General features: G+C 31.1%; 1 protein-coding gene across 1 annotated transcript in view; it reads left to right on the top strand.

The window, feature by feature from the left end:
• The first annotated feature begins 11,314 nt into the window (after positions 1-11,314).
• Positions 11,315-24,697, top strand: part of LOC145331596 (uncharacterized) — a 31,468-nt gene continuing 18,085 nt past the window's right edge. The window contains exons 1-7 of the mRNA XM_080176344.1: positions 11,315-11,367; positions 11,846-11,941; positions 12,369-12,455; positions 13,014-13,150; positions 14,143-14,228; positions 21,631-21,682; positions 22,856-22,939. Coding sequence (XP_080032470.1) covers positions 11,334-11,367; positions 11,846-11,941; positions 12,369-12,455; positions 13,014-13,150; positions 14,143-14,228; positions 21,631-21,682; positions 22,856-22,939 — 576 coding nt within the window. The 5' untranslated portion in view covers positions 11,315-11,333. The remainder of the gene's footprint in view (positions 11,368-11,845; positions 11,942-12,368; positions 12,456-13,013; positions 13,151-14,142; positions 14,229-21,630; positions 21,683-22,855; positions 22,940-24,697) is intronic.

Raw genomic sequence — 24,697 nt, 5'->3', positions numbered from 1 at the left:
TAGGGTTATATCTTCATCCTAATAAAAGTTTTATAAGTTTCCAGTAAGGCTCCAAAATCGATTAATATCCGCTGAATTAGAACCGGTTCTACGACATATTGAAAAATAATGTGTAGCATCGCATTATAGCCAATTTTTAACTAATATCAAAATTAAAATCATGAAAATAATATCAGTTTTGTTAGCCACGACTTTAATTAGAATCTTTTATTTTAATATCCGCGGAAAGCTGTCTATAAATAGTACGATAAGATAAATACTCACTATTTCTGGATGTTACCATCCTTGTTATTGGAATATAAATGTACGATTTTTTGGTGGGACAAAACGCACGTCATGCCGAGATCTACCATAATGGATTAGGTAATGGATAATTTATTATTATAATGTGTTCATTAAATTTTTTAACATCACATATTTTTGAAACCTAGCATGATTTCGTTGATTAGTTTGGTTATTAAAATTTATGATGTTTCTTTAAAAATATGATATAAACAGTTTTCCGCATATATTAAAATAAAAAAAAATTTAAAACCAGTTTTGTTAACCCTGAGGGACCAAAGTTATGGCCTAACAAAACTTGCTTTTGCCCCATTACTCTAAAGAGCCCCTAGATTCTAAGGTTTAAAGTCGCTAATCCTATTATATAAAGTAGTAAGCGTTTTTTGTCTGTCCCGAAGGATCTCATTAACTGCTGAACCGATATTGTTCTCTTTTACAGTGAAGATTCTTATGGGTCCTGGGAAGGTTTTAAACTTTTTTTGGGGAGGGTGTCTTCACCCCCCTCCCCCCCAAAAAGTATTCTTTTACTCTTTTGGACACAAATCTAAAATGGGATGAGGTCGACTTTTCCCCCTCCTAGAGACTTCTAGGGGCGTAGCCGCTAGTCTTTAATACAAAGTACCTAATGTCTGTCCGTCCGTATGTCTGTCCCTCCCTTAAGATCTAGGTAACCACTGAAACGATTGGATTCTACTCTTCAGGGAATATACCTACTGGTCCTGTGAGGATTTTAAGCTATTTTCTTGGGGGTGGGACACCCCTCCCCACCATTTTATTTTAAGGGGGGGGGGGGGTTAGTAGAAATTTAGGTAGGTCCAATTTTTTTTTGTTTTAGTACCTAATTTTAGGCACGCACATAATTTTATTGTTTAATTACCTCTTGGGGCAAAGCCCCCAGAGGCTAGGGGCGAATCCGCTAGTACATAATAAACCTTCATTCTTTTTTAAATAGTTAAAAACCACCTTAAATGTAAGAATTTCATAACATTTAATTTAATTGATTTGTCCATTATTGACAATTGTATATTAATGGATGTAGAATATGGATATTATGACAAAAGAAAATTGTCGTCAATTTTAGCTTGCTTGCATGGAGCTCATTTATCGGTCCGTTCGTTCATCCAGTAGGAGTGGAGGGAGTGTGTAAAGGTTGTGAAATCGTTATTGTAACCCGTGGCGTGTTACACTTTAATAGAGAACATGAAAGTCTGGTGTAAGATCCAAGTATGTAATAATATACCATTTGTATATTTATAAACAAAAATGAACCAACTAATATCACTTTGAATAAATCAAAGTGTTTGATAACACAATAAATTAATGCTACTTGGCTGTGTTAATATAAGCGACACAATTGGTTGATTTTCAATGACCCAATATAAAGATTGCACAAGGCGGTTGTTATGGGAAGATACAGTTATTTATCCCTTTCTCCCTCTAGTGTTTTACTCTAATGAAAAAGTACACAATCCAAATATAAATAATCTATAATTAAAAATCAACAATGAACACTTTATTTTTATCATTTATGTTTACACTATTTTTTATGTACCTAGCTGTAGGACCTTGAACCAATAGACCAAAAAGTTGTAGACCTATCAAAGCAAATTCTGTTTTCACATCAAAACTAGAGGATCTTTTGGTTAAATCACTGTATAGCTAAAGTAATTCAGTTAGTTCGTCTGAAAAATCATCTAATTACGCTGTCTATGCAAAAGCGAAATAAAAATAACTCAACTTTCTTAACTAATAATGTAAAATTTAACATTTAAAAAAAATTACTTTATGTTTTTGTATTTCTGGTTCAGGATTTACGGTTCTTAATTCTAACCAAAATATTTTAGTTTTTAACTTATGAACATAATCAATGAATAGTATTTAAAAGAAAATGACAATCTAAAGTATTACTCTGTTATTTGAGTAAGTAATCATAAAATAAACAAAAGCCACTGCAAACTGAGGGGTAGCAAGGGAGGGGAGGGATGATACTATATTTAGCTGAGACCCATGTGCAGTGCATCAACTTACTATAACATACACAAATATAGAATTTATATAGATTATATTTTGGTCAAGTATAGACAAAATAATATGATGTAATTCTTGCAACAAAAAAACATAATTACTTCATTTATCAAATCTTTCACTTTAATGGTTCAAAATTTAAAAAAAATGGTTTGATCAAATATATATTTTTTTAAATCACTATAATATTGCCTTATCTTAATAGTACTAAAAATCAGCTGGCATGTGTGTGTGTGTGTGTGTGTGAGTGTGTGTTTAGGGCTCTTGCAGAGGCTAACAGTTAGAGGATACTGATATCAAGTATAAGCTTACAATCAGGGAGGACGTACATATACATATATAGAGTATATATATACACAGAGTAAAGAGAGAGAGAGGGATAATTTACATAGATAGATACAGAGAGTAAAGAGAGAGAGAGAGGGATAATAAACATAGATAGATACACACAGAGTAAAACAGAAGTTGGAATAAGTATTCTGTAATTAAACGTTAGAAAAGAAGGATCTACTGCAGTTCACGGTAAAATATTGCTGGTAAGCAATATTTCCAAAAATCTATGAATTGTAAAGGTTGCTAGCCGCCAAACAGTTGAACGTACAGATTATGCCCGCACACTGTTTAAAGCGGCATAAGAAGGCCCACAAATAATCTGGAATAGCCATAAATCAATAATGCATAATTATCTCGCAGTGCAGAGAAATGCGCTAAAAAGACCTATTTTACGCGTTTTTTTTTCAGTGAAGCTTTCCCTGTGCATCATTGGATTTCTTAAAATGGTGTGCGGGTATAATCTGTACGTTCAGCCGTTTGGCAGCTGGCAGCCTTTATAATTCATAGATTTTTGGAAATATTGCTTACCAGCAATATTTTACCGTGGAGGTGCAGTAGATCCGAAAAGGATACTTAAAATGATAGTAACAGGATGTTTGTCTGTATGTGTGTCAGGGTAGCTGTTTGTCTGTTCCGAAGCATCGCGCTAAGCTAACCGCTGAAACGACTTGGTGCATCTTCGGATAGGTCTGGGGAAGATTTCAAACTACTTTGGGGGAGGATACCTTCACCCTCCAGAAAGAAATCGAACCAAGGGGCACAATTACAAATAAAAAATTTTTAAAAATCTTTTTAAAAATATTACACAGAACTAGTGTTAAAAAGAGACTATCCATAGAAAAAGGACACAGCTCAAAAGTAGGAATATATTTTGATTTAGTTACATCTCTTCCTTGTCAACCCTTACAAAATTAACCATATTTCATATATTTATAATAAAATCACATAAGTAAATTTTAAAAAAAGTAGCTTATTATTAATTAAAGAGACCAAAAAATTGTGAAAAAGTGCTTGAAAATAACAAAGAAAAAGTTAAATGTTTTGTAATGAATATGAATTAACCCTTTTATAGTCCTTTTTTGGTCAAATTTGTTTGAAACTGAACAATTTAACCGCTGTATTTGGTGAAAAAGAAATCTTTTTTTGTAATGTTGGTCTTTATACAAGTGTAGAAGAGATAAACAGAGAAAATTTACGGGGGATAAAACATTATACAGAGAGAGAGAGAGAGAGAGAGACAGAGAGAGAGACAGAGAGAGAGTTAGAGCGGGAGAAAGAGACATAGAGAGAGAGAGAGAAAGAGAGTATTGGATAAAATAAAGAGAGAGAGAGACGTATAAAAAAATAGTTAAGGGTGGGGTGGATATACCACCAGGATTTAAAGGGATAAAACAATGGCCGAGAAATTGATGTACATTCCCAATGATGATACACAAAAATACCCCTTCTGTAGATTACAATTAGTAGTTAAAACGTTTGGACACTCAACTAAATGAAATAATCAATCAAATTTCAATAAAAGTTGTTGAGCTAACGAATAAGAAAAGGTTATCATAAAACTTTGGGGACTTGTGTAATAAACAACTTAATGTCCCCTCCTTCCCTGGTGTACCACTCAATGTTTTCCACTCCCTATATTCAACACTTTCAAGTTTATACACATATTTGTTGCTCTGGTTGGAAGGAGCCAAAAAAAGAAACCTTTATGATTAACTTTTTTGGCCTTTTTACTTTTTAGCCTAATTTGAATCATCAATATTGAAAAAGAAATAGCTTTCAGAACCCATGTGTAGGTGTAAAGAGGGGTTTACCCCCCTGAAACTTTGTGGTCCCTCATTTTACCCCTCTCAAAATTTAAATAATAGCATAGATTAATCCTCTTAAACCTATAAAACCCCTCATTTACCCCCCCCCCCCCCTCCTAAAAATAAAAAGCTTGGACGTCCTTCATTAAACCATCCTTTATCCCATTGGACAAAAAATATCCCTTCCTTCCAATGAGAGTGATTACATAATAATACATTTATATCAATTACATCATTTCCTTCTGACATCTTTAAAAAATTAAGACGAGTTTAGAAGTAGCTCTTATAGGCTAGGTTATTTTTCGACATAATACAGACTTTTTAACACTTTTCAGAGGATATTTTAGCTTCTTTGAAAATAGAACCTTAGTGTATACTATGAGTTGGGAATATTCCAGTTTCATGCAATAGAGTTACAAAGATAGAATACCAACCAGTTTTTAAAATCACTATTATTACAATAGAGTTACAAAGATAGAATACCAACCAGCTTTTAAAATTACAATTATTACAATAGAGTTACAAAGATAGTATACCAACCAGGTTTTAATATTACCACTATTACAATAGAGTTACAAAGATAGAATATCTACCAGGTTTAAGAATTAGCATTATTATAATAGAGTTACAAAGATAGAATAACAACCAGGTTTTAAAATTACCATTATTACAATAGAGTTACAAATATACAATAACAACCAGGTTTTAAAATTACCATTATTACAATAGAGTTACAAATATAGAATACCAACAAGTTTTTAAAATTACCATAATTACAATAGAGTTACAAAGATAGAGCACCAACCAGGTTTTAAAATTACAATTATTACAATAGAGTTACAAAGATAGAATACCAACCAGGTTTTAAAATTACAATTATTACAATATAGTTACAAAGATAGTATACCAACCAGATTTTAAAATAATCATTATCACAATAGAGTTACACTGATAGAATACCAACCAGGTTTTAAAATTACCATTATTACAATAGAGTTACAGAGATAGAATACTAACCAGGTTTTAGAATTAGCATTATTATAATAGAATTACAAAGATAAAATAACAACCAGGTTTTAAAATCATAATTATCACTACAAAGATAGAATAACAACCAGATTTTAAAATAACCATTATTACAAAAGAGTTACAAAGATAGAATACTAACCAGGTTTTAAAATTACCATTATTACAATGGAGTTACAAAGATAGAATACTAACCAGGTTTTAGAATTAGCATTATTATAATAGAATTACAAAGATAAAATAACAACCAGGTTTTTAAATTACCATTATTACAATAGAGTCACAGAGATAGAATACTAACCAGGTTTTAAAATTACCATTATTACAATAAAGTTACAAAGATAGAATACTAACCAGGTTTTAAAATTACCATTATTACAATAAAGTTACAAAGATAGAATACTAACCAGGTTTTAAAATTACCATTATTACAATAAAGTTACAAAGATAGAATACTAACCAGGTTTTAAAATTACCATTATTACAATAAAGTTACAAAGATAGAATACTAACCAGGTTTTAAAATTACCATTATTACAATAGAGTTACAAAGATAGAATACCAACCAGGTTTCAAAATTACCATTATTACAATAGAGTTACAAAGATAGAGCACCAACCAGATTTTAAAATTACCATTATCTAAATAGAGTAATTACCTTACCTTACCTAACCGATATCAAAAGTGAAATATTTTACCTTGATATTTTACCATAAAGATTACTTTTTAGCTATCTAAATGAATCTCTTATATTATATTATTTTTACATGCGTAGATGTATTTAGAAATGTGTACAAAATATTATATTTCACTACTATTAGAATATGTTAAAGAAACTAACAAGAACGGTACAAGATGTAGTTTGCGATGCTTCAAAGGTTTAATACAAACCAGCTGTAACAGTCACAAACAAGAATGGCTATGTTCATGTTCATGTAGATAACATCTATCATATTAAATCTTTTTACTTTAAAAGTGGTAATGTTTATTTCTTACAACCCCAAAATTTACTTTTGGGGACAGTTACTCTCACGATTAATTTTTAGGGGGGGGAAACTGTAAAAAAATCTTCTTTATCCTTTAAATTGAAATATGGTTGATATATTCAGACGGATATTTAAATAATTATTTAGCTTAGCTATTGATAAACAAAAATTTGTAAAATTTTCAGAAAATTGCTCTAAACACCATTTTTGTTACACACTCAACTTTTGTGTCACTTTATATCTCTTCAACAGCTTTACCTTGCAATTTCCTAGAAATTTTTAAAATTGATCCTTTACCCTAATATGTTTGTTTCCACGACATAAAGGGAATCTCATTATAAAGTAAAAAAGTTTGTTTACTTAGAAGGCAATCACTAACCTAACTTAACCTAAAATAACCTTTTAAAAGCTAAAGTGAAATTACGACGGTTCGCCACTTAAGAGACGTCACCACGAAAGGAACTATACCCGGGTATAGTCCCTTTTCTTTGCCAAATATTAAACAAAAGCATAGCTAGAACCTTGTAATTGATAAAGGAGAAAAACCTATATTCAGAAATTTTTTTTAAAGAGACTTGAAAGGGGAAAACGTGAAGGTCTTTTTTAAACGTTTTGTTTAAAAAGTTTTAAACCTGCCCAGGACCAATAGAAAAACTACCGGAAAATGTAGTACTGCAGGTTCAAGAAATTACACAGAATTGCTTTACCCTGTTTCAGGAAAGACTTATAAAACTATCTTATATTGAAAAACTGAAATAAGCCTGAATGTCATAAACATCTTTCACTTCAAAATAGTCTTTATACATTTTAAAGTACATACACCCATAAAAAAAAAGTGTTTGAAAATTGCAAACAATCCTGGGTGTTTGCACAAATTCAAAAATAGGACAATATAAAGGAGGCTATGAAATTATGTAGAGAAATACTTGTTCTGATAACTTGACTTTCTATAAAAAGGAATTATTTGTGGAGGCAAATTTGGATTTTAAATTAGACTTGCTCTTATGAAGTAAATTGTATGAATAGCAATTTATATTAATTAAATAACCTATAATATGCATGGTCAATAACAGATTAGTTTAACCTAATCATGGAGAAACATTTAAACAAACAATTTGTCTATAGAGGCCTACACTAATAAGGATTAAAGGGGGTAAGGTTTCAGATAAGGATAAGAAATAGAGAAAAAATTGTTGTTAAGAAAATCCAAGGTACTAAAAGCAAAACTCAGCTTTTGTAGATATCTTAATTGTAGAATTTGGCTAAAAAAGAGCATCATTCTTATAAAAAAGTAGCCCTTAATAGTTCATATTTCATATTCAAACAAGTATGTCAGAAGGATACTCAAGCATTCCCTCCTTGTTAAGAGCCCATATAGGCTAGAGGCAAAGCCGCTAATATTCTGAAAAGTAAGATAAATATTTAACATTAGTTATAATATGCTGGCTATATTAAGATCTATTAGATACTATTCAACACATTAAAACATTAATAAAATAGTATGTCAAAACAAAAGGGAATTACAAATATCTTCCTGTTTCTACAGTATGACCCTCGAAAAAGTATCTTTTAGGGTAAACAGCCCTTATTTCTTAATGTATCATGAAAAATAGCATATGTCCTTGTTCTCTGTACATTTCCACACAAATATAAATAAAAATTTTAATTTTACCTCCATTAACAACGGAGATTTTTAGAGCTAAAGTTTTTAAAAAGTGACTGAGAAAAAGATTTTTTTTTGTTTCCCACTATTTTTGGATGGTTACATTATGTCTTTCTGGTAACTGTAGAATGATAAACAAAGAAAAACGAGTTAACTAATTATTTCTTTTTTATTTCACCAAAAAATTTAAATTTTTAATGGCAAAAAATACTACTGAATGAATTAATTATTTGCAAATTTCAGGATATTTACTTACCCTTATTTATGAAAAGGATTAATTATGACAGTTGATCCGCCCCCTTTTTTGACATTTCAATCACTTAATAGGTGGTTAATAAAACTTTTTAGACTAAAAAATCATTATAATGTAATTTTATTTTCCTTATAACTTTTTTGTTATTAAAGTTAGGATTATAAAAAAAACAATTTTCCTGCTATATTCATAAAGATTTATTTGGTTTTTTAATCTAAAACAATTTTGCCTTATAAGTAAGTTTTTCAAAATATCACTACACTAAAAAGACTCAAAAAATGTGTAAAAAATGCTTTTAATTCAAAACCTAAATTTTTAATTTCATTTTTGTATAAAGTTTCTGATAGTAACAAAAATAATAGAATTTCTATCTTAATTTTGCCAAAAAAGTCGTTTTATGTTAAAAGTTAATTTTTGCTCAGTCACTTTTTCAAAACTTTAGCTCTAAAAATCTCCAGTGTTAATGGAGGTAAATTTTTTTTTTTTATATATGCTTGTGTGGAAATGTACAGAGAACACGGATATATGCTATTTTTGATGATACATTAAGAAATAAGGGCTGTATACCCTAAAAGATACTTTTTCGAGGGTCATACTGTATATAAGTGGCTGTACTTTCTTATTAGGTAGAAGTACTAAAAGAAGAAACTAATTATATTAACTTCCTAGAGAGATGCTCTTAAAGAATATTTTTTTTATTGTTTGTAATGATGACTTGTTAAAAACTTACTGGATGAATCAAAGGATATCTTAAAATTTTATTATTTTGTTGTTAATTTTTACTAAAAATGATATATTTTATCCAGGATTTCTCTCAGAATTTCTTTTTATAATTTCTACAGAATGAATGAAAATCTTATTGTTAGATATTTATTCATTTTTAATAACTGAGATCATTTTATTTAAGAAAGAAGTTCTTTGTTCTTTTTTATTTTATGGGATTATTAATAGCAAAACCACTCAACAACAAGACCAACTGTTTCTGCTCTGGGTGGGCGCTAAAGACTCCAGGTACCAAGTCCATCTATTGGACTGTAGTAATCTTATTAATTATTTTACATTTTTTGAAGCAAAAAAGCCAAATAGAATGTGATTTAATATTTTTAAAGCTTCATTAATAGTATACATGGATACACGATTTTAGATGGCTTCTGTGGCTGGTCACCAGAACTGATGGATCCAAATAAATTTTCTAAAGTAGTTGCATTTTTATGCCATTAGAAAAGTCAGAAAATTTTGTAACTCTATATTTCAAACAATAAAATGAGAGTCAATATATATTTAAGGGGGGGGGGGTAACACTCTAACTGTCTTTGTTAATGATTGAATACTGCTTTGCTTCTATGGACGGTATTGTTTCTTGTAAAGAATATATTTTACTCTTTGGTGATCTAAAATTAAAATTTCTATTGAAAATTAACTCATAAGAGAAATTTTATATTATTAAATAGTATAAATAGAATAAATTTGTTTCCTTTACAGTATTATTTTAATGAATGATATAGAATAAATGATTAAACAGTGCTACTCTCTAATTTTATCTAAATATAGCTGTTGCACCCCTATCATCTTAAGGGTCTGTATTCAAGAGGTAGGCAGGTGGTAAAAAAAAGCTTAAAATTACACATTTATCTTTGTAAAGCTTTCCTTAAATAAAGATCTTAATCAGTTAGCAAGATATTTAATGGGCAAACCAAAATCCCTTAATAATTCAAAAGATGAAAGGAGGAATAAAAGACAAATTTGCCTTCCTCAAACCAATTACTTACTCAAATCAAAGTTTTTTTTACATGCAGTACAATTTATAAATATACAAGGCTTTTAAGATATATTACAAATTGATTGTGATTATTTTCCCTAAGTAAAACATGACTATAGACTTAAACACAAAGTAATATTATAAAGTATCCTCGCTATCAAAAAGAAAGCACAACAGTATTCCTTTTGATGCACTTACAACATCTGTTAACATGAGTAACACTTCTACTACAAATCTGTAAATAGAAATAGAAAGCCGGACGGACGGAAGGGAGAGATGGGGCTCGGCGTATTCCCCCATGCGTTTTGGTGCTTATACAGTCTAGCAATTTATAATAACATATAGAAACTTTAAAATAGTTTATAAATAATCAGATTATATAATGATATTTATTTATTTTGACTCATGCTTTAACATCTATAATTTATACATTCATATTTTATTTTAAAGAATGTAATCATTTAGATCATACATTAGTAAATATTTTTTTGCTATTTTTAAAAAATCTTAGTTTTGTATTTACATACTTTAAACCCTATACATAATTATATAGGCATTGTATACTAGTGTAATATTAGGTAATACAGGTGACCCATGTGATATTATAAACTTTGATAAAAATTTTGTGATTTATTTAGAAATCTTCAAATTAAAATGTAAAAAATTTGTCAAACTATTTTTAAAATGATTTAAAGCAGAATATTTGGGTACAACAAATAGACAAACAGACAAATTGACATAATTTTACTTTTATATATAAACAAAACTGTTAACTTGTGAAATTTCTGTCTTTAATAAAAATAAAAAACTTTTTTATGTTTAAAAAAGTTAGTTATAAGTAAGAAAAATAAAATAGGACGTTACATTATTTGGGGGGTGCTTTCACCCCTCTTACAATTTTAGAGGGTTGTATTACAGACAACAATATGGGTGTATTTTTAATGTTAGGGGGGTGGATAGACTGGTTACACCCCCCTGGGTAGCCTCCACCTCAATGTAAGGTCAAAACAGTGCCCCTGAATTTTTGTGAGTTTTTAACTTTGAAACCCCCCTTGGTTATATTAGGGGTGTGAATCAGTAGGTTTTAGATACCTAGGGGGTTGGATGCACCCCCCTTTCTGTACACTACTGCTTGAGAACAATATATAAAACCTTTACCAGTAAAAATGTAAATTGTTCGTCTAAAGTTTCAGAACAAATCATGGCAACAAGTGAAGTAAATCAAGCTGATATAGGTAAAATGATTTGGAAATTTAAAAAAAAATCAAGTTTGAGAATCATGAACGCATTTTTTCATTTCTAAAACGTTTACGACCATTTGATATTTTTTATATAAGTGAAGAAACGTTTTTCAGCTGTAGACGAACTAACGACAAAGTAATAAAAAATCAAAATTGAGATAAAACTTGCTTATCTATGAAAGTAATATACTTACATAGTCACATGATCAAAGTTAATCTTTATATAAAAGTAACAGAATCTGTGTCTGTCTATTCCGAAGGATCACGCTAACCACTGAACCGATCTGGTTCTCATTTTCAGTGCAGCTTCTGAGATATGGGAGGGTTTATAACTTTTAAAACTATATTAGGAAAAGTACCAAAATGAAAAATGTTTTTAAAATCTAAACTTGAATATGAGAGGAGGTCGACCTTTCCAACATTAAAAGTGCCCCTATAATACAAGGAGGAAAATACAATATTTATTCATTAGCTGCTGTAGTAAATGAGGTAGATCTAGCAGCTGAGGCCGCAGGTTCAGCTGTCAAGAAGAATGCTGGTGATGCTAATGATTCACTACCTGCCTCAGGTGACCATTCTATGCTATTTAAGGTAACAGCATGTCTATATGTCTGTCTGTTTCTGTTAACTATCTACTATATCTGTTTTAATATCCATATATCTTTTTCTTTCTGTGCCTTTCTTTCAAAACTTTAAGATGTAACTTAATCTAATACCCCGCGTATTTGAAATGTTAAGAACATATTAGTTTGGATGTCGGACCTGACGTTAAGGTGTCATGGACAGACAGCAGCCTCGCCCGTTTAAAGTAATTGACGAGGAAACATCGTTCAGTGTCCAATAAAAAATAACGTCATGCAATACAAATTACTAATGATAGGCCAGTACTCAATTTACCATTGGCTAATTACAATGTAAAATTGGAAATTTGGATTGTATGACATCATTTTTATTGGACACTATAAGCTGTTTCATTGACAAGGAAATCTGTCCAGGATCTGGACCTGTTGATGCCCCTGCTGGTGGCGCTGACAACACCAATGCTGCTCAGAATACTCCTGCTAATGGCGAAGCTGTAAAAGGAACGAATATAAATTTCATAAAAGTATCAATGACATTTTAAAGCTATATTTACAATCGAGTGTAGGTAAAAAAATGACATGCTATGTAATTGATATTTAAATAGTGTTATAAAACTAAAAACAAAACACACTTAAAAGGAAAATAAGTATCTTTTTTTAGTATGTCTTTTAAACCGATTAATATCCGCTGGATTAGAACCGGAAAAATCATTTATAGCATCGTATTACAGACAATTTTCCATGAATATTGAATATTCCAATTAAAATTATAGATTTAATACAGGTGTGTTGACTCGCCACTTCGGCTATTTGGGTCTAACAAGACTGGTTTCAATAATATAATCTTACCTTGAATATCCACGGAAAGCTTTTTATAATACGATGCGTTAAATAACTATACAATTATTAATTTAAGATCCTAAAAGGCCTTTAAGATGAAAATAGAACATTTAATATACATAAAACAACGCCAATTAATACCATTAACTTAAAGCAAATAACATAAAACCTACTACCTGCCTTTGCTGATGAAAAATGTATATTTCCCCTGTCAAACAGAAGCAGCAACAAACGGTCAAGAAGCAGCCGCTACAAATGGCGAAGCTGTAGCCGCCGCTACAAACGGTGAAGAAGCAGCCGCTACTAACGGCGAAGATGCGCCAAAGTTTAAAACTATAACTGGTATTTTAGCCAAGGTAAACAAAGTGAAACAAGAAGGACAACATCAATAAATGCGAAGCTTAACATGAAGGTTAGACAAACGAACATTATTAGAAATAGAGTATCGAAGCCTTTGATACTTTTAATTTCTAGACTGGTTAGTTTAAACTAGCAGTGTCAAAAATATACAAATTGCGGAATTTTGTGTACCATCATCAAAGATATTTGTTAATTAATTTTCATATACCTACTCCTTTTAATTAGAATTAAAGACCTTATTTAGTTAGTAACAAATATGTTAATAAGAAGAAGATTAAAATAGATTTTTTTCTAAGTTACATTTCTTACTAAAAGAAGCCTTTATATGTTAAATCATCCTGAGAAATATAAAATTTTTGATTTTAAAAACCACAGGATTTAAGAAGTAATTTCTCTTGGGAGGGTTTCAGTACCCTCTACATTCCCTAGACCTATGGGTTGCTTTACTATAAATGAGGATTATATGGGTTCAGCGGTTAATGAGATAATTCGATACAGACGGACAGACAAACAAACTGTTACTTTTATAATGTTTATAATTAAACCTGTTATCTTCTTTTTTTAAATTTCAAGAAAAAAATTTTCCTCCCTGCAGGGGGTTTGGGGCAATCCCTTCAAGTTCTTCTATTCTTCACTTAACCTAACTAACAATAAGTTCAAATGAAATTTTTCCAACTGTTTTATGTAAAACACACAAAGAATAAATATTAAGTAAAATTCCATTTAAAATGATTACAAATATTTTGAATAACAATTTAATTTAGAGTTCAACGCCCCCCCCCCTCTTCCTCGCTGATATTTTGTATGTTTCTAACAGCTGCGCCCCTAGTACCTGTTCAAAGAGTAAGGGTACAGCCTTCATCCCTTTCAAATCTAAAATTTAAATGGCCTAATCCAACTTTTGACCTATGTGACGCTTCCCTTTAATGGAGAACTTATTTAGTTTTAGTACTTGAGCTACAGATGTTTTAGATATTAACTTTTTTAGGTGAAGAATAATCCTAAAATGAAGGAATCTGATAAAGTTGATACACTGTGCGTTCTTGTGGAGAAAATTATTGAAGAAAATAACGCGTAAGTTTTAATTTATAATATTCTATAAAAAAAAGGATGACAACATCCATAAAAGCGAAGCTCTGAAACCATATGACAGACGAACATTAACTTTTGTTGAGTGTCAGAAATGAATATACAAAATATGAAAATATAAGGTTTGACAAAATTATACGTAAAGAAGGTGTATCAACTATTTTTTTTATAGCTAGCCGGTTCTTTTAGTAAGTAGTAGATGTAAAATTTTTCATAGAATTCAGATATGCAATCGGTTTTTTGTAGACCTCTTATTTTTTAAGTAATTTAAGTTTAAAAAAAAAAAAATTAAGTCGATTTTAAGGTACTGAAATGACACAAAAAAAGAAAGAAAATGGTCATTATGAACAAAAATAGTAAGATCTTTAATTTGACACCTTACTTTTTCAATTCTGTCAGGTAATTATTGAAAAAATCGATTTTTTTAAACCCACGAGAATAAAAACTTTGAACTTAATTTTATTATTTCACAAATAAAAAAATATGGGTTCATATATACCATTAGAATCAGAAAAATATTACGAATCCATTGTAAGCAAAATTGAAAAAAAAAGTTTACAATATAGTATATAAACTACAATAAAAGGAATTATATGAAAATATCATATTATGTTGTACAGGCAACGTCTTAATTCTTCAATTGAGTATAAAAATGGGAAGGGGGTAAAGAGGGGGTAAAGAGGGGGTAAAAAAGGGAAGACAATAGTGTTGTCTGAACAAAAAAAATAATTGGCCATTTCTGTAATTTTTTAATTTTTTAATTTTTTTCAATTTTGCTTACAATGGATTCGTAATATTTTTCTGATTCTAATGGTATATATGAACCCATGTTTTTTATGTCTGTTTGAGAAAATATTTAGGTCTAAAGTTTTTATTATACCGAGGTTAAAAAAATAGATTTTTTCAATAATTACTCAACAGAATTTTAAAAGTAAGGTGTCAAATTAAAGATCTTACTATTTTTGTTCTTACTGACCATTTTCTTCTTTTATTTTGTTGCGTTTTAGTACCTTAAAACCGACTTAATTATTTTTTTTAAAAACTTAAATTACTTAAAAAATAAGAGGTCTACAAAAAAACCGATTGCATATTTGAATTCTATGAAAAATTTTACATCTACTACTTACTAAAAGAACCGGCTAGCTATAAAAAAAAAAGTTGATACAACTTCTTTGTTGCAAAACTTCTTATGTACAGAATTCTGTTTAAGGACATACTGACATTTTTAATACTTGATTATAGAGATGCTTCGCTCATAATATTGTACCTTATTGTAATAGGAATCAGTAATCAAAAAATCAGATCGATCGGATGATTTTATCACATAAAAAATTGTTATTAAAAAAGTAAAAAAAATCTACATGTTTAAAATGGACGTATGGACATTCTGGTAACGATTATAGAGTTGCTACGCTTTCTAAGTCGTACCTAACTACTACAGGAATCACCATGCAAAGTTTGAAATCGATAGGACAATTCTAACATGCCTAAATTAACGAATAAAAGCTAACTATCTCGGACGGACGTACGGACGGACGTACGGATCGACCCTAATTATAGAAAAGCTTCGCTTTTAAAAAAGGGTTTAGTGCGCTAAGGACACTGGCAAGGATGTCAAAGTTTATTTTTTAGAAGGGATAGTAAAATAATGGGGTTTTAAGTGGGTAATTAAATGTACAACCAAAAACTTTGGGGATGGCCACGGCACCCCAAATTTAGTTTGGTGGTGGTTAACACCCCTTTTCCCCCTCCCCCCTTCTGGCGTCCCAGGAAAAGCTAATGTGGGAGAAAGCCCAATCTGTCCCGATTTTGTATCACTTTGGAAAAGTGCGATTCCTGTGACGTTATATAAAAAGGGAAGGGGGGAAGAAAATTTCTTCCCTTTTCTCCCATCTCTTTTGAAGAGATTTTCTTCCCCCCTTCTCTTTTTCTTTACCGAAACGTATATGACGTAACTGGAATCGCACTTTTCAAAGTGATACAAAATCAGGACAGATTGGGCTTTCTCCTAATGTGGTTGGCATTATGAAAGGAGTCGTTTATTCTGGTAGCTTCAATAAAATTTTTTTTATACTTTTAATTAGTTAATATTTTGTACCCCAACCCCTCTAAAAAATGCTTGGACATTAAATGTGTCGGCTTGTTGTTATGTAGGGGTGTGTGTTTCTGAAGCTAAATCAAACTGTGTCATACCAGACACATTTGAATGGCATATATTTTTGCACATGCAATTGTTATTTAGAGTAGGGGGAATGCACTGGCTCTTAAACAGGCCCAACTCGTTACCATGCAAGGTTAGGACTGATAATTATCAAGTAATTATAGAGATACAATCCAATAACTGTATTACTGAAGAGATACATAATCTATTTATACGATATTTTTCTTATCAAAACGATACAGAATTATAACAAATATTTATTTCTATATGCAAATAGAAATGATATAACATGATTATGATTATTAAAGAAAATAATAAATATTTATCTGTACTATAAGTGCATTACATCATTACATTTATAAAAGCAAAGCCTTCCTATATTTAGGGTAGGTCAATCCGTAACAAAATGATAGAATTATCTTTATATTTGCATATAAAAATAGCTAAGAATCTGCCTTAAAGTTGTCCGACCGCAACGGATGTTATATACTTTATTTGCTCTATTTTTGGTGGGAAAGTTTTATATTTATATTATTAAGAATGTTGACAAGAAGCCTTCTATCTTTTATAGGAGCCAAGAAAATCACATTTCCCCCAAAAAAGTTTCAGACTGACGGACATTTCAAATTATAGAGTTACTTTTGTACTGAAAAGCATAGCATTTATATACCCGAAAGTCTGTAGGTCTAATGAAAACATGTTGATTGTCCAGCCTTTTTTAAATGTTACTGTTAGCTTGATTTTCTGATCAGAGATTTCTAGGTTGATTAGTAATAAATTTCATTCTCTGCTGATCTAGCATTATTTAGCAAGGTGATTTGCCACAAAAAAGGTTCCTAAATGTCGTTCTACCCATTCTTGATGTTGGCATCAAAATGCGGTGGTAACCAATATAATTTATAAATGGCTTTAAGGTTTATTATTATTTGTTTAATGCTTCTTGATTTATAAGTGGTTTTCTGAATATATTTATATATTGTTTTTTAATGATTACAGGAGAATTTTATGTCTCTGTTCTGGCTCAATTGTTAAATAAATCAATATAAAAATTTTATTTTGAGACACCTAGCGACAATTTTTTCAACTTCTTACCTGTAAGCTGGGATTTTCTATATTTTCTTTGTCTCTCTCTTGATCTTATATATACTGGCGGTTTTGCCCCCTAGAGGCCTCTAGGGGTGCATGGGGAGGGGGGAGTTGAATTCAATAATCCAAATTTGTAAAAGAAAAAGTTTTTAAAAATTTAGTTGTTTAAAATTAAATTTTTTGGGGTGGGATGTTAATTTTTTTCCAGTGGCGATTTCTCTTTGGAGAGTGGTGGTACCCTTCTCCGATAAGTAATAAACCTTCCAGGACCTATAAGGAGAACCATATCGGTTCAGCGGTAAGCGAGATCCTTCGGCACAAACAAACAAATAAACAGAAATACATCCTGTTACTTTTTTATAAGTATTTGTTATTAATTTTATGAAAATTTTAGATGAAAGTAATAATAATAATAACAATGTTTATTATTAGATGAAAGTATAAATTGTCCAACAATAAAACTTACTGGCACGCTATGAAATAAGACATTTTTACACGCAAAGTGTGTACTGAAAAGATTAGGATCCCTCACACTGTCTGTCTTTTCTTATCAATTTGAAACTTGACATGGTGATTCTGTAACAACAAAGTACAATTTAGAATCTAATAATCATTTTGTGCCTTATTTTATGTTTTATATCTTTAGTGTATTTGGTCTGATTTTCAAAATTGTTATAGGTAATTGTATCAAAAAATGACTTTTATGTAATATAATATTAATGTCTAATTGGTAGAAGAAATAAAGTATGGCCAACAAGCGAAATAAATTTAAAATGATATTTGGGGGACAGATAAAAAGATCGTAAATTCTATTAAGTGCAGCTCCCCAACGACAGCTGAAAATCACAAATAGGTTTCGTGATTTTTTTCAAATTAATTTTGATATTAGTATAAGCTGAATATTTAGTTTAAAAATGATTTTTTGTTTGTTACTAAAGTTTAATATTATATCACTCTTGTTTCTTTTATAAATACCTTAGCTTGAAAAGTTGTAATATCTCAATCATGTCTACTAATACAGAAATCATAAAATAATTATGTACTTTTTATAAACAAGGGTGGTAACATCCATAAAAGTAAAGATAATTTTTCTAGAAAAAAAAACAGTTTAAGTGGTCAGGGAGAAAGGTAGGGGACAATGGGCAATTAATTCAATTTAAGAGTATTTGCTGAAAGACCTTGAAATCCAGATTAATCTAGCAAATATGGAGGATATTTTAAACGGAGAGTTGATACAATACAGAAAACAATAAAATAAGTTCCAAGAAAAAAGCATTTATTTGAAAATTATATTACCAGCACATCAGTCTGACGTAACCAATATGTAATTAATAACTAGAAAAATCTCCCTGGAACCCATTCAACCCATAGCCCCATAACCCAAAATTTAATTGGATTCTTAAATTGTTAATTATACAAATATTACAATAAAGTTTTTATTTATGAAATGATATTTTCTGGAGAGAAAAAAATTGTTAAAACCAGCCACATCATAACAAATTAAGTTTATTGATACTTGTCTGCAATATTCAAAATTAACAAACAAGTTAGCGGCATTCTGTGCGCTAGTACCCAAAGTCAGTCCGAAACTGCTAAATTCTTGCACATTCCCTTTAAGCCAGTACCCAAAGTCTGAGACTCCTAAAAATTGAATATTCGATCCATTGTCCCCTCCCTTACTCCCTGTTAAGTGGTACTTTAACCCATATTCAATTGGGGAAAGGGGATGGATGAAAGCCCCCACTCTCCCTATTATCTCAGCTCGATTTAGAGTTAGGGGGCTAAAAACGACAAAAGATATTATAAAAATTTAGTTTTTACCCCCTCAAAAAATACACTTCCTGACAAAGTTAAGTGCACGCCACTGATTTAACAAGTATATACTTTATATTAGTGCTATCCGTTACAGACGTACTTATTACCAATGTATAGAAAGGCTTTGTTTGGAGCAGTTTACCTAATAGTATATTTATCTAAAGAATGATATATGAACCTAATTATAACTGTATGGAGGTATTATTGTATGCGGTAATATTGTGCTATGATTTTCATGGATATAACATTGGTAATCTATATCTAACTGGTGCCTGTGCTCCTAGAGGCCTCTAGAGGCACTTAAAAATAAAAAGAGAGGGTACCCCTCACTAAAATAGTTAAAAACCTTCCCCTGATATATAAGAAGATTTACTGTAAAGGAGAACTATGTTGGTCCATAGACTGTTGATAAATTAGGCTGCAGTCACATCTAGTAACATAGACAGAAAGACAGACATCATATTGCTATATACAAAAAGTTAAGGCGACTTCATGTATCTCACACAACGATATGAAGTTGGATAAGCAATGGTTATACCGGAATGGCTTAGAAACCGATTAACCCTTACAGATCGGGGGGGGGGGGGGTCCTAGAGCCCCCCCCCTTTAGTTTTTTCAATCTCATTTTTTTGTAGGTAAGATGGAGAGCTGTAACTTCATGACTTTTTAAGTTTAGTAATTATACGTCGACAAGAGTTGATTTTATTAGGATATCTGGTCTGTGTCGGTCGTGGTGTCCGGTCAAAGTCGGTTGGGTAGCAAAAAAAAATTAGAAAAAATTCTAAATAAATCTTAATTTCTACATTATGACTTTTGTGTATAAGGTAGAAACCTAAACATTTTTTGGTGAATACTTAGATATCAATGACCTTCTAAGAAAAGTGGTGTTATGACCTTTTGACCGCTCCCTGACCGACTTTATGACCGATTTTTGTCCGGCTTTTACTACAGACATATATCATGAATATCGTGGCTTCTATTACAGCTAGAGACCTATAATTTTTTTGGTAAATCCTTGAGCAATAATAAACAGATAAAAATATTAATTTGCGCCGCCAACCGCCTTTTTACCGCCATAACCGCCGAAAATGGCGGTTTCCGTTATTTGCCGTTTTTCGGCGATGATCAGAAAAAGTAATTTTTTTGTTATGATAAATAAAAGTTCGTTCTAAAATTTGGTCATCCTAGCTGCAAAATTGGCCGCTCTACAGCTGTTTTAAAATTTAGCGGCTGGCCGCTAAAAAGCGGCTAATGAGCGGTCTGACTGCTATGACTAGAAAAAGTAATTTTCTTTAAAAATACACATGAACCATCAGAAAAAAATTTTACGTCTTTATCTGTACCAGGAGCCGAGATAGAAGGGGGGGCTCTTGGAGCCCCCCCCCCCCCCCCAATCTATTAAGGTGGGAATTGGGGCCCGATCTGTAAGGGTTAAATATCCGTTGAATTAGAACCGATCTTATTCATACTGAAAAATAATGTAAAGCATCGTATTAAAAGCCATTTTCCACGAATAATAAAATAAAAATCATAATTTACTATCACTTGGGGCTTACAAAAATGATTTTAATCTTTTTTTTCATTTTATTATCCAGGGAAAACTGTCTGTAATATAATGCGATAAATAACTAACATATTTTCTGTATTGAATTAATGTCTTATTAACCTACATATATAAGAGTTGTAGTATAGAGTAGCCTCGCTTAATTATTGTTTCTCATTTCCCTTTTCTGAATAAACTATTAAGCGTACTAAGATATAGGAAAATTACCACACTATAAATAAAATCACTAGTACTAGTAGTTTCCAATTTATATAACTTAACCCCTATTCCTATTGGATGGATAGAATTAATAGGGATCATAGAAAGAAAACGAAGTAGCGGGATTTGTCGTATTTTGACAGTAGCTTTTTATTGGTTATTTTAGGTTAGGTTAGGTAAATGTTAAGAAATGCCCCGCAGTGTTGGGAAATTGGCCCTTCAAGGTTAGATCCTCCCGCAGGGGCTAGAAATAGGAAAAAAGCTACTGTGAAAATACGTAGAAACCCTCTACTTTTCTTTCAATGATCCATAGAATATTCACCAAGGTTGCATACGCTTTTACCATTTAAAACGTTAGACAATTGTGTGTCTGTATCTTTCTCAAAATTAATATAAGAGACAAAAATGCTTGAGGGGGGAGGGTCTATCACCCCCCCCCCCACAAATAAGAGGATTAACTTTTTAACTTTTCATTTTTATGAGATAAATTTTTTTTTAAATGTAGAGGGGTTCAAAGTTTAACTGTGGTTGTTTGTTACCAATTAAATTAATTAATTTTACAGGCTGAGGACAGATTTACAATTTATGACTGAACATATCAGCAAGGCTAACCAGGTATAGTAGATATATATACTATTTATCTATCTATTTTAGCTAGCTATTTTTAAAAGCGAAGCTTTTCTATAATTAGGGTCGGTCCGTCCGTCCGTACGTCCGTCCGTACGTCCGTCCGAGATAGATAGCTTTTATTCGTTAATTTAGGCATGTTAGAATTGTCCTATCGATTTCAAACTTAGCATGATGATTCCTGTAGTAGTTGGGTACGATTTAGAAAGCGTAGCAACACTATAATCATTACCAGAATGTCCGTACGTCCATTTTAAACATGTTGATTTTTCTACTTTTTTAACAACAAATTTTCAAGTGTTTTAATTATCCGTTTGATCTGATTTTTGGTATATTGATTCCTGGGACAACAAAGAACAATATTATAAGCGAAGCAACTCTATAATCAAGTCCAAAAATGTAAGTATGTCCATAAATATTATCCTGTTTTTAAGCAGTTTTTCAACAAATTTACCTACAATTTTGATTCGACATTTATACATTTATGTTTCGATTTTTCAGTTCAGATACTATACAAGTGTTAATGTCCGTATGTCCTACCATTTCAGTGCTTCGCTTTTATGGATATTGTCATCCTTGTTAATGAAAAAAATATACCCATCTAGATATATAGTTAACCCTTTCTATTGTAAAAGAAAAATATTCACCCTACAGCCTCACTTGTACAGCTAAAGTTGCTTAAAAATATTAATTTATATTTTTCATTTTACCATTTGCGTTTCTTTGTGTTTTGAAAATTTTAATTTCCTGATTAAATTTTGTTAGTTTATGTAAGAATTTGGTTTAATTTACAAACAAAAATTAATTACACAGGAAATTAGATTTCTTTATGAGACTGTATTGTTAGATATGTCGGTACTTTTCCACAAATGGCCGGTTGGACACTGAATCGCCCCCCTCTCATTTTTTTCCTAACACTGTCTTTAATGGCGGTGCCTTACCATGAAGGACTACCCAGTACCTAACAAGCGGTCGGAGGATCCTAACCTGATTATAGAGTAGCTACGCTATTAAAAATTCAAAATTCAGTAAAAGTTGTTGAGCCAACGAATAAGAAAACGTTATTGGAAAACTTTGGGCATTTAGTGAAATAAACAGCCTATTTTCCCCAAAGTTTTACAAAAACGTTTTTCTGGATATATGAGAGATTTGAATGTTTAGGCGAATGAGGCTGTAAAGAAGTTGAATACAGCGTATAAACAACAAATTGAGCTCGTACAAGAAGAAAATGTTCTAAAACTGAAGGTAAAGAAAACTTTTTTTTCAAAGCACTTTTACAGTTATAAATCTATCTCATCCATAGCATTTAAATTAGTAACTACTTCTGCTTGATAACGAATTATATTTCAAAGAAAAATATCTTCTATATTAATCACATAATAAGATGAAAAAAGCATTAGAGTTTGATTCTAAACTCAAATTTAGTGATTTTGATTAGTAAATTAAATCTCCTGATAAAAGATAAAAAGATTATCTAATAGTTATTTTTATTGTTATATAAATAAAGCAGCAATTATATGAGTCTATAACGTTTAGAGTATAATTTGCTTCAGGGTTAAAAGTAAAAACTATAAGCATGAAAAAGAACTAAATCTTTAGAGGCTTTACGCTCAATTTTCAGGATAGGGGTATGGGAACACCAGCTTAAAAGGGTAAAGAGTCACACCTTCTAGACAAATTACAGTGCACGCGACTTAAGTTGATATACATTTACCCCAAGCCTATAAACCAATGACGGTTAAGTGGTTTGCTGGATCTTTTAAAACTAATGCTTTATTATGCACTAGCGACTTCGCCCCCTAGAGGCCTCTAGGGGCACTTAAGGAGGAGGGAGTTGATTTCCTAAACCCATTTTTTTCTATTTTAGATTTTAAATAAAAGAAAATATTTTTTGGGGGGTAGAGTCGACCCCCCCTCCCCACCGACCCTATTTTTTATTTTAGTGTTTTAAAAATTAAAATTTTGTTTTTGGAGGGGGGGGGGAAGGTAATCTTTTTCATGGGGCGATTTCTTTTGGGAGGGTGGTGGTACTCGCCCTCAAAATGTTATAAACCTTACCGGGACCTATGAGAAGCTACCCTCTTAAGGAGAACCCGATCGGTTCGGCGGTTAGCGAGATCCTTCGGTAAAAAACAAACAAACAGACAGACAGACATCCTTCTACTTTGTATTATAGATACGAAAATCATTTATGAATGATTTCTAGTCCAATAACCCCTTCCTCCCTGGTACAAAGAGAAAGATTAATCATACCTATTCCCTGTTCCCTGGCTGTATTATAAATAACAACACCATGTAACAAATCTTATCATTATGATATCAGTTACAAAGTTATTAGAAAATTATAAAACTAAATCATTATACAACCTTCTTATTACAAATCATAAGAAAGACTAAACTACATAACTTTTGTGTCACTTTTGAGGAAGACGATTTATATGACGTCATATAAAGGGAAAAGAAAAAAGGAAGGGGGGGGGGGGACAAAAATCTTTACAAAAGAGATGGGAGAAAAGTGAATCGTCTTCCTCTAAAGTGACACAAAAGTTATGTAGTTTAGTCTTTCTCACAAATCATGACACGTGAAATCTTAAGAAATCATGTAATTTTTATTACATAGCTTAGCACAGACAATTTATTGTACAAGTTCATAGAGTGAGGGCTGGGATTTAATTATTATAAAAGAACCCCAAAATAGGCCTGTAAATAGTTTATTCCAATTTTAAAAGCGAAGCTTTTCTATAATTAGGGTCGGTCTGTTCGTACGTCTGTAACGGATAGCTTTTTTCGTTAATTTGGGCATGTTAGAATTGTCCTATCGATTTCAAATTTTGCATGGTGATTCCTTTAATAGTTAGGTACGATTTAGAAAGCGTAGCAACTATATAATCATTACCAAAATGTTCGTACGTCCGTTTTTAAACATGTTGATTTTTTTACTTTTTTAACAACAAAATTTTATGTGAGCTAATCATCCGATTGATCTGATTTTTGGTATATTGA

Source organism: Acartia tonsa, chromosome 11, assembly GCF_053477335.1.
Source record: "Acartia tonsa isolate MP-2025a chromosome 11, ASM5347733v1, whole genome shotgun sequence".
In the NCBI taxonomy this organism is placed as follows: domain Eukaryota; kingdom Metazoa; phylum Arthropoda; class Copepoda; order Calanoida; family Acartiidae; genus Acartia; species Acartia tonsa.
The sequence above is the reverse complement of the archived record's forward strand: the minus strand, read 5'-3'. Positions and strand labels throughout refer to the sequence as shown.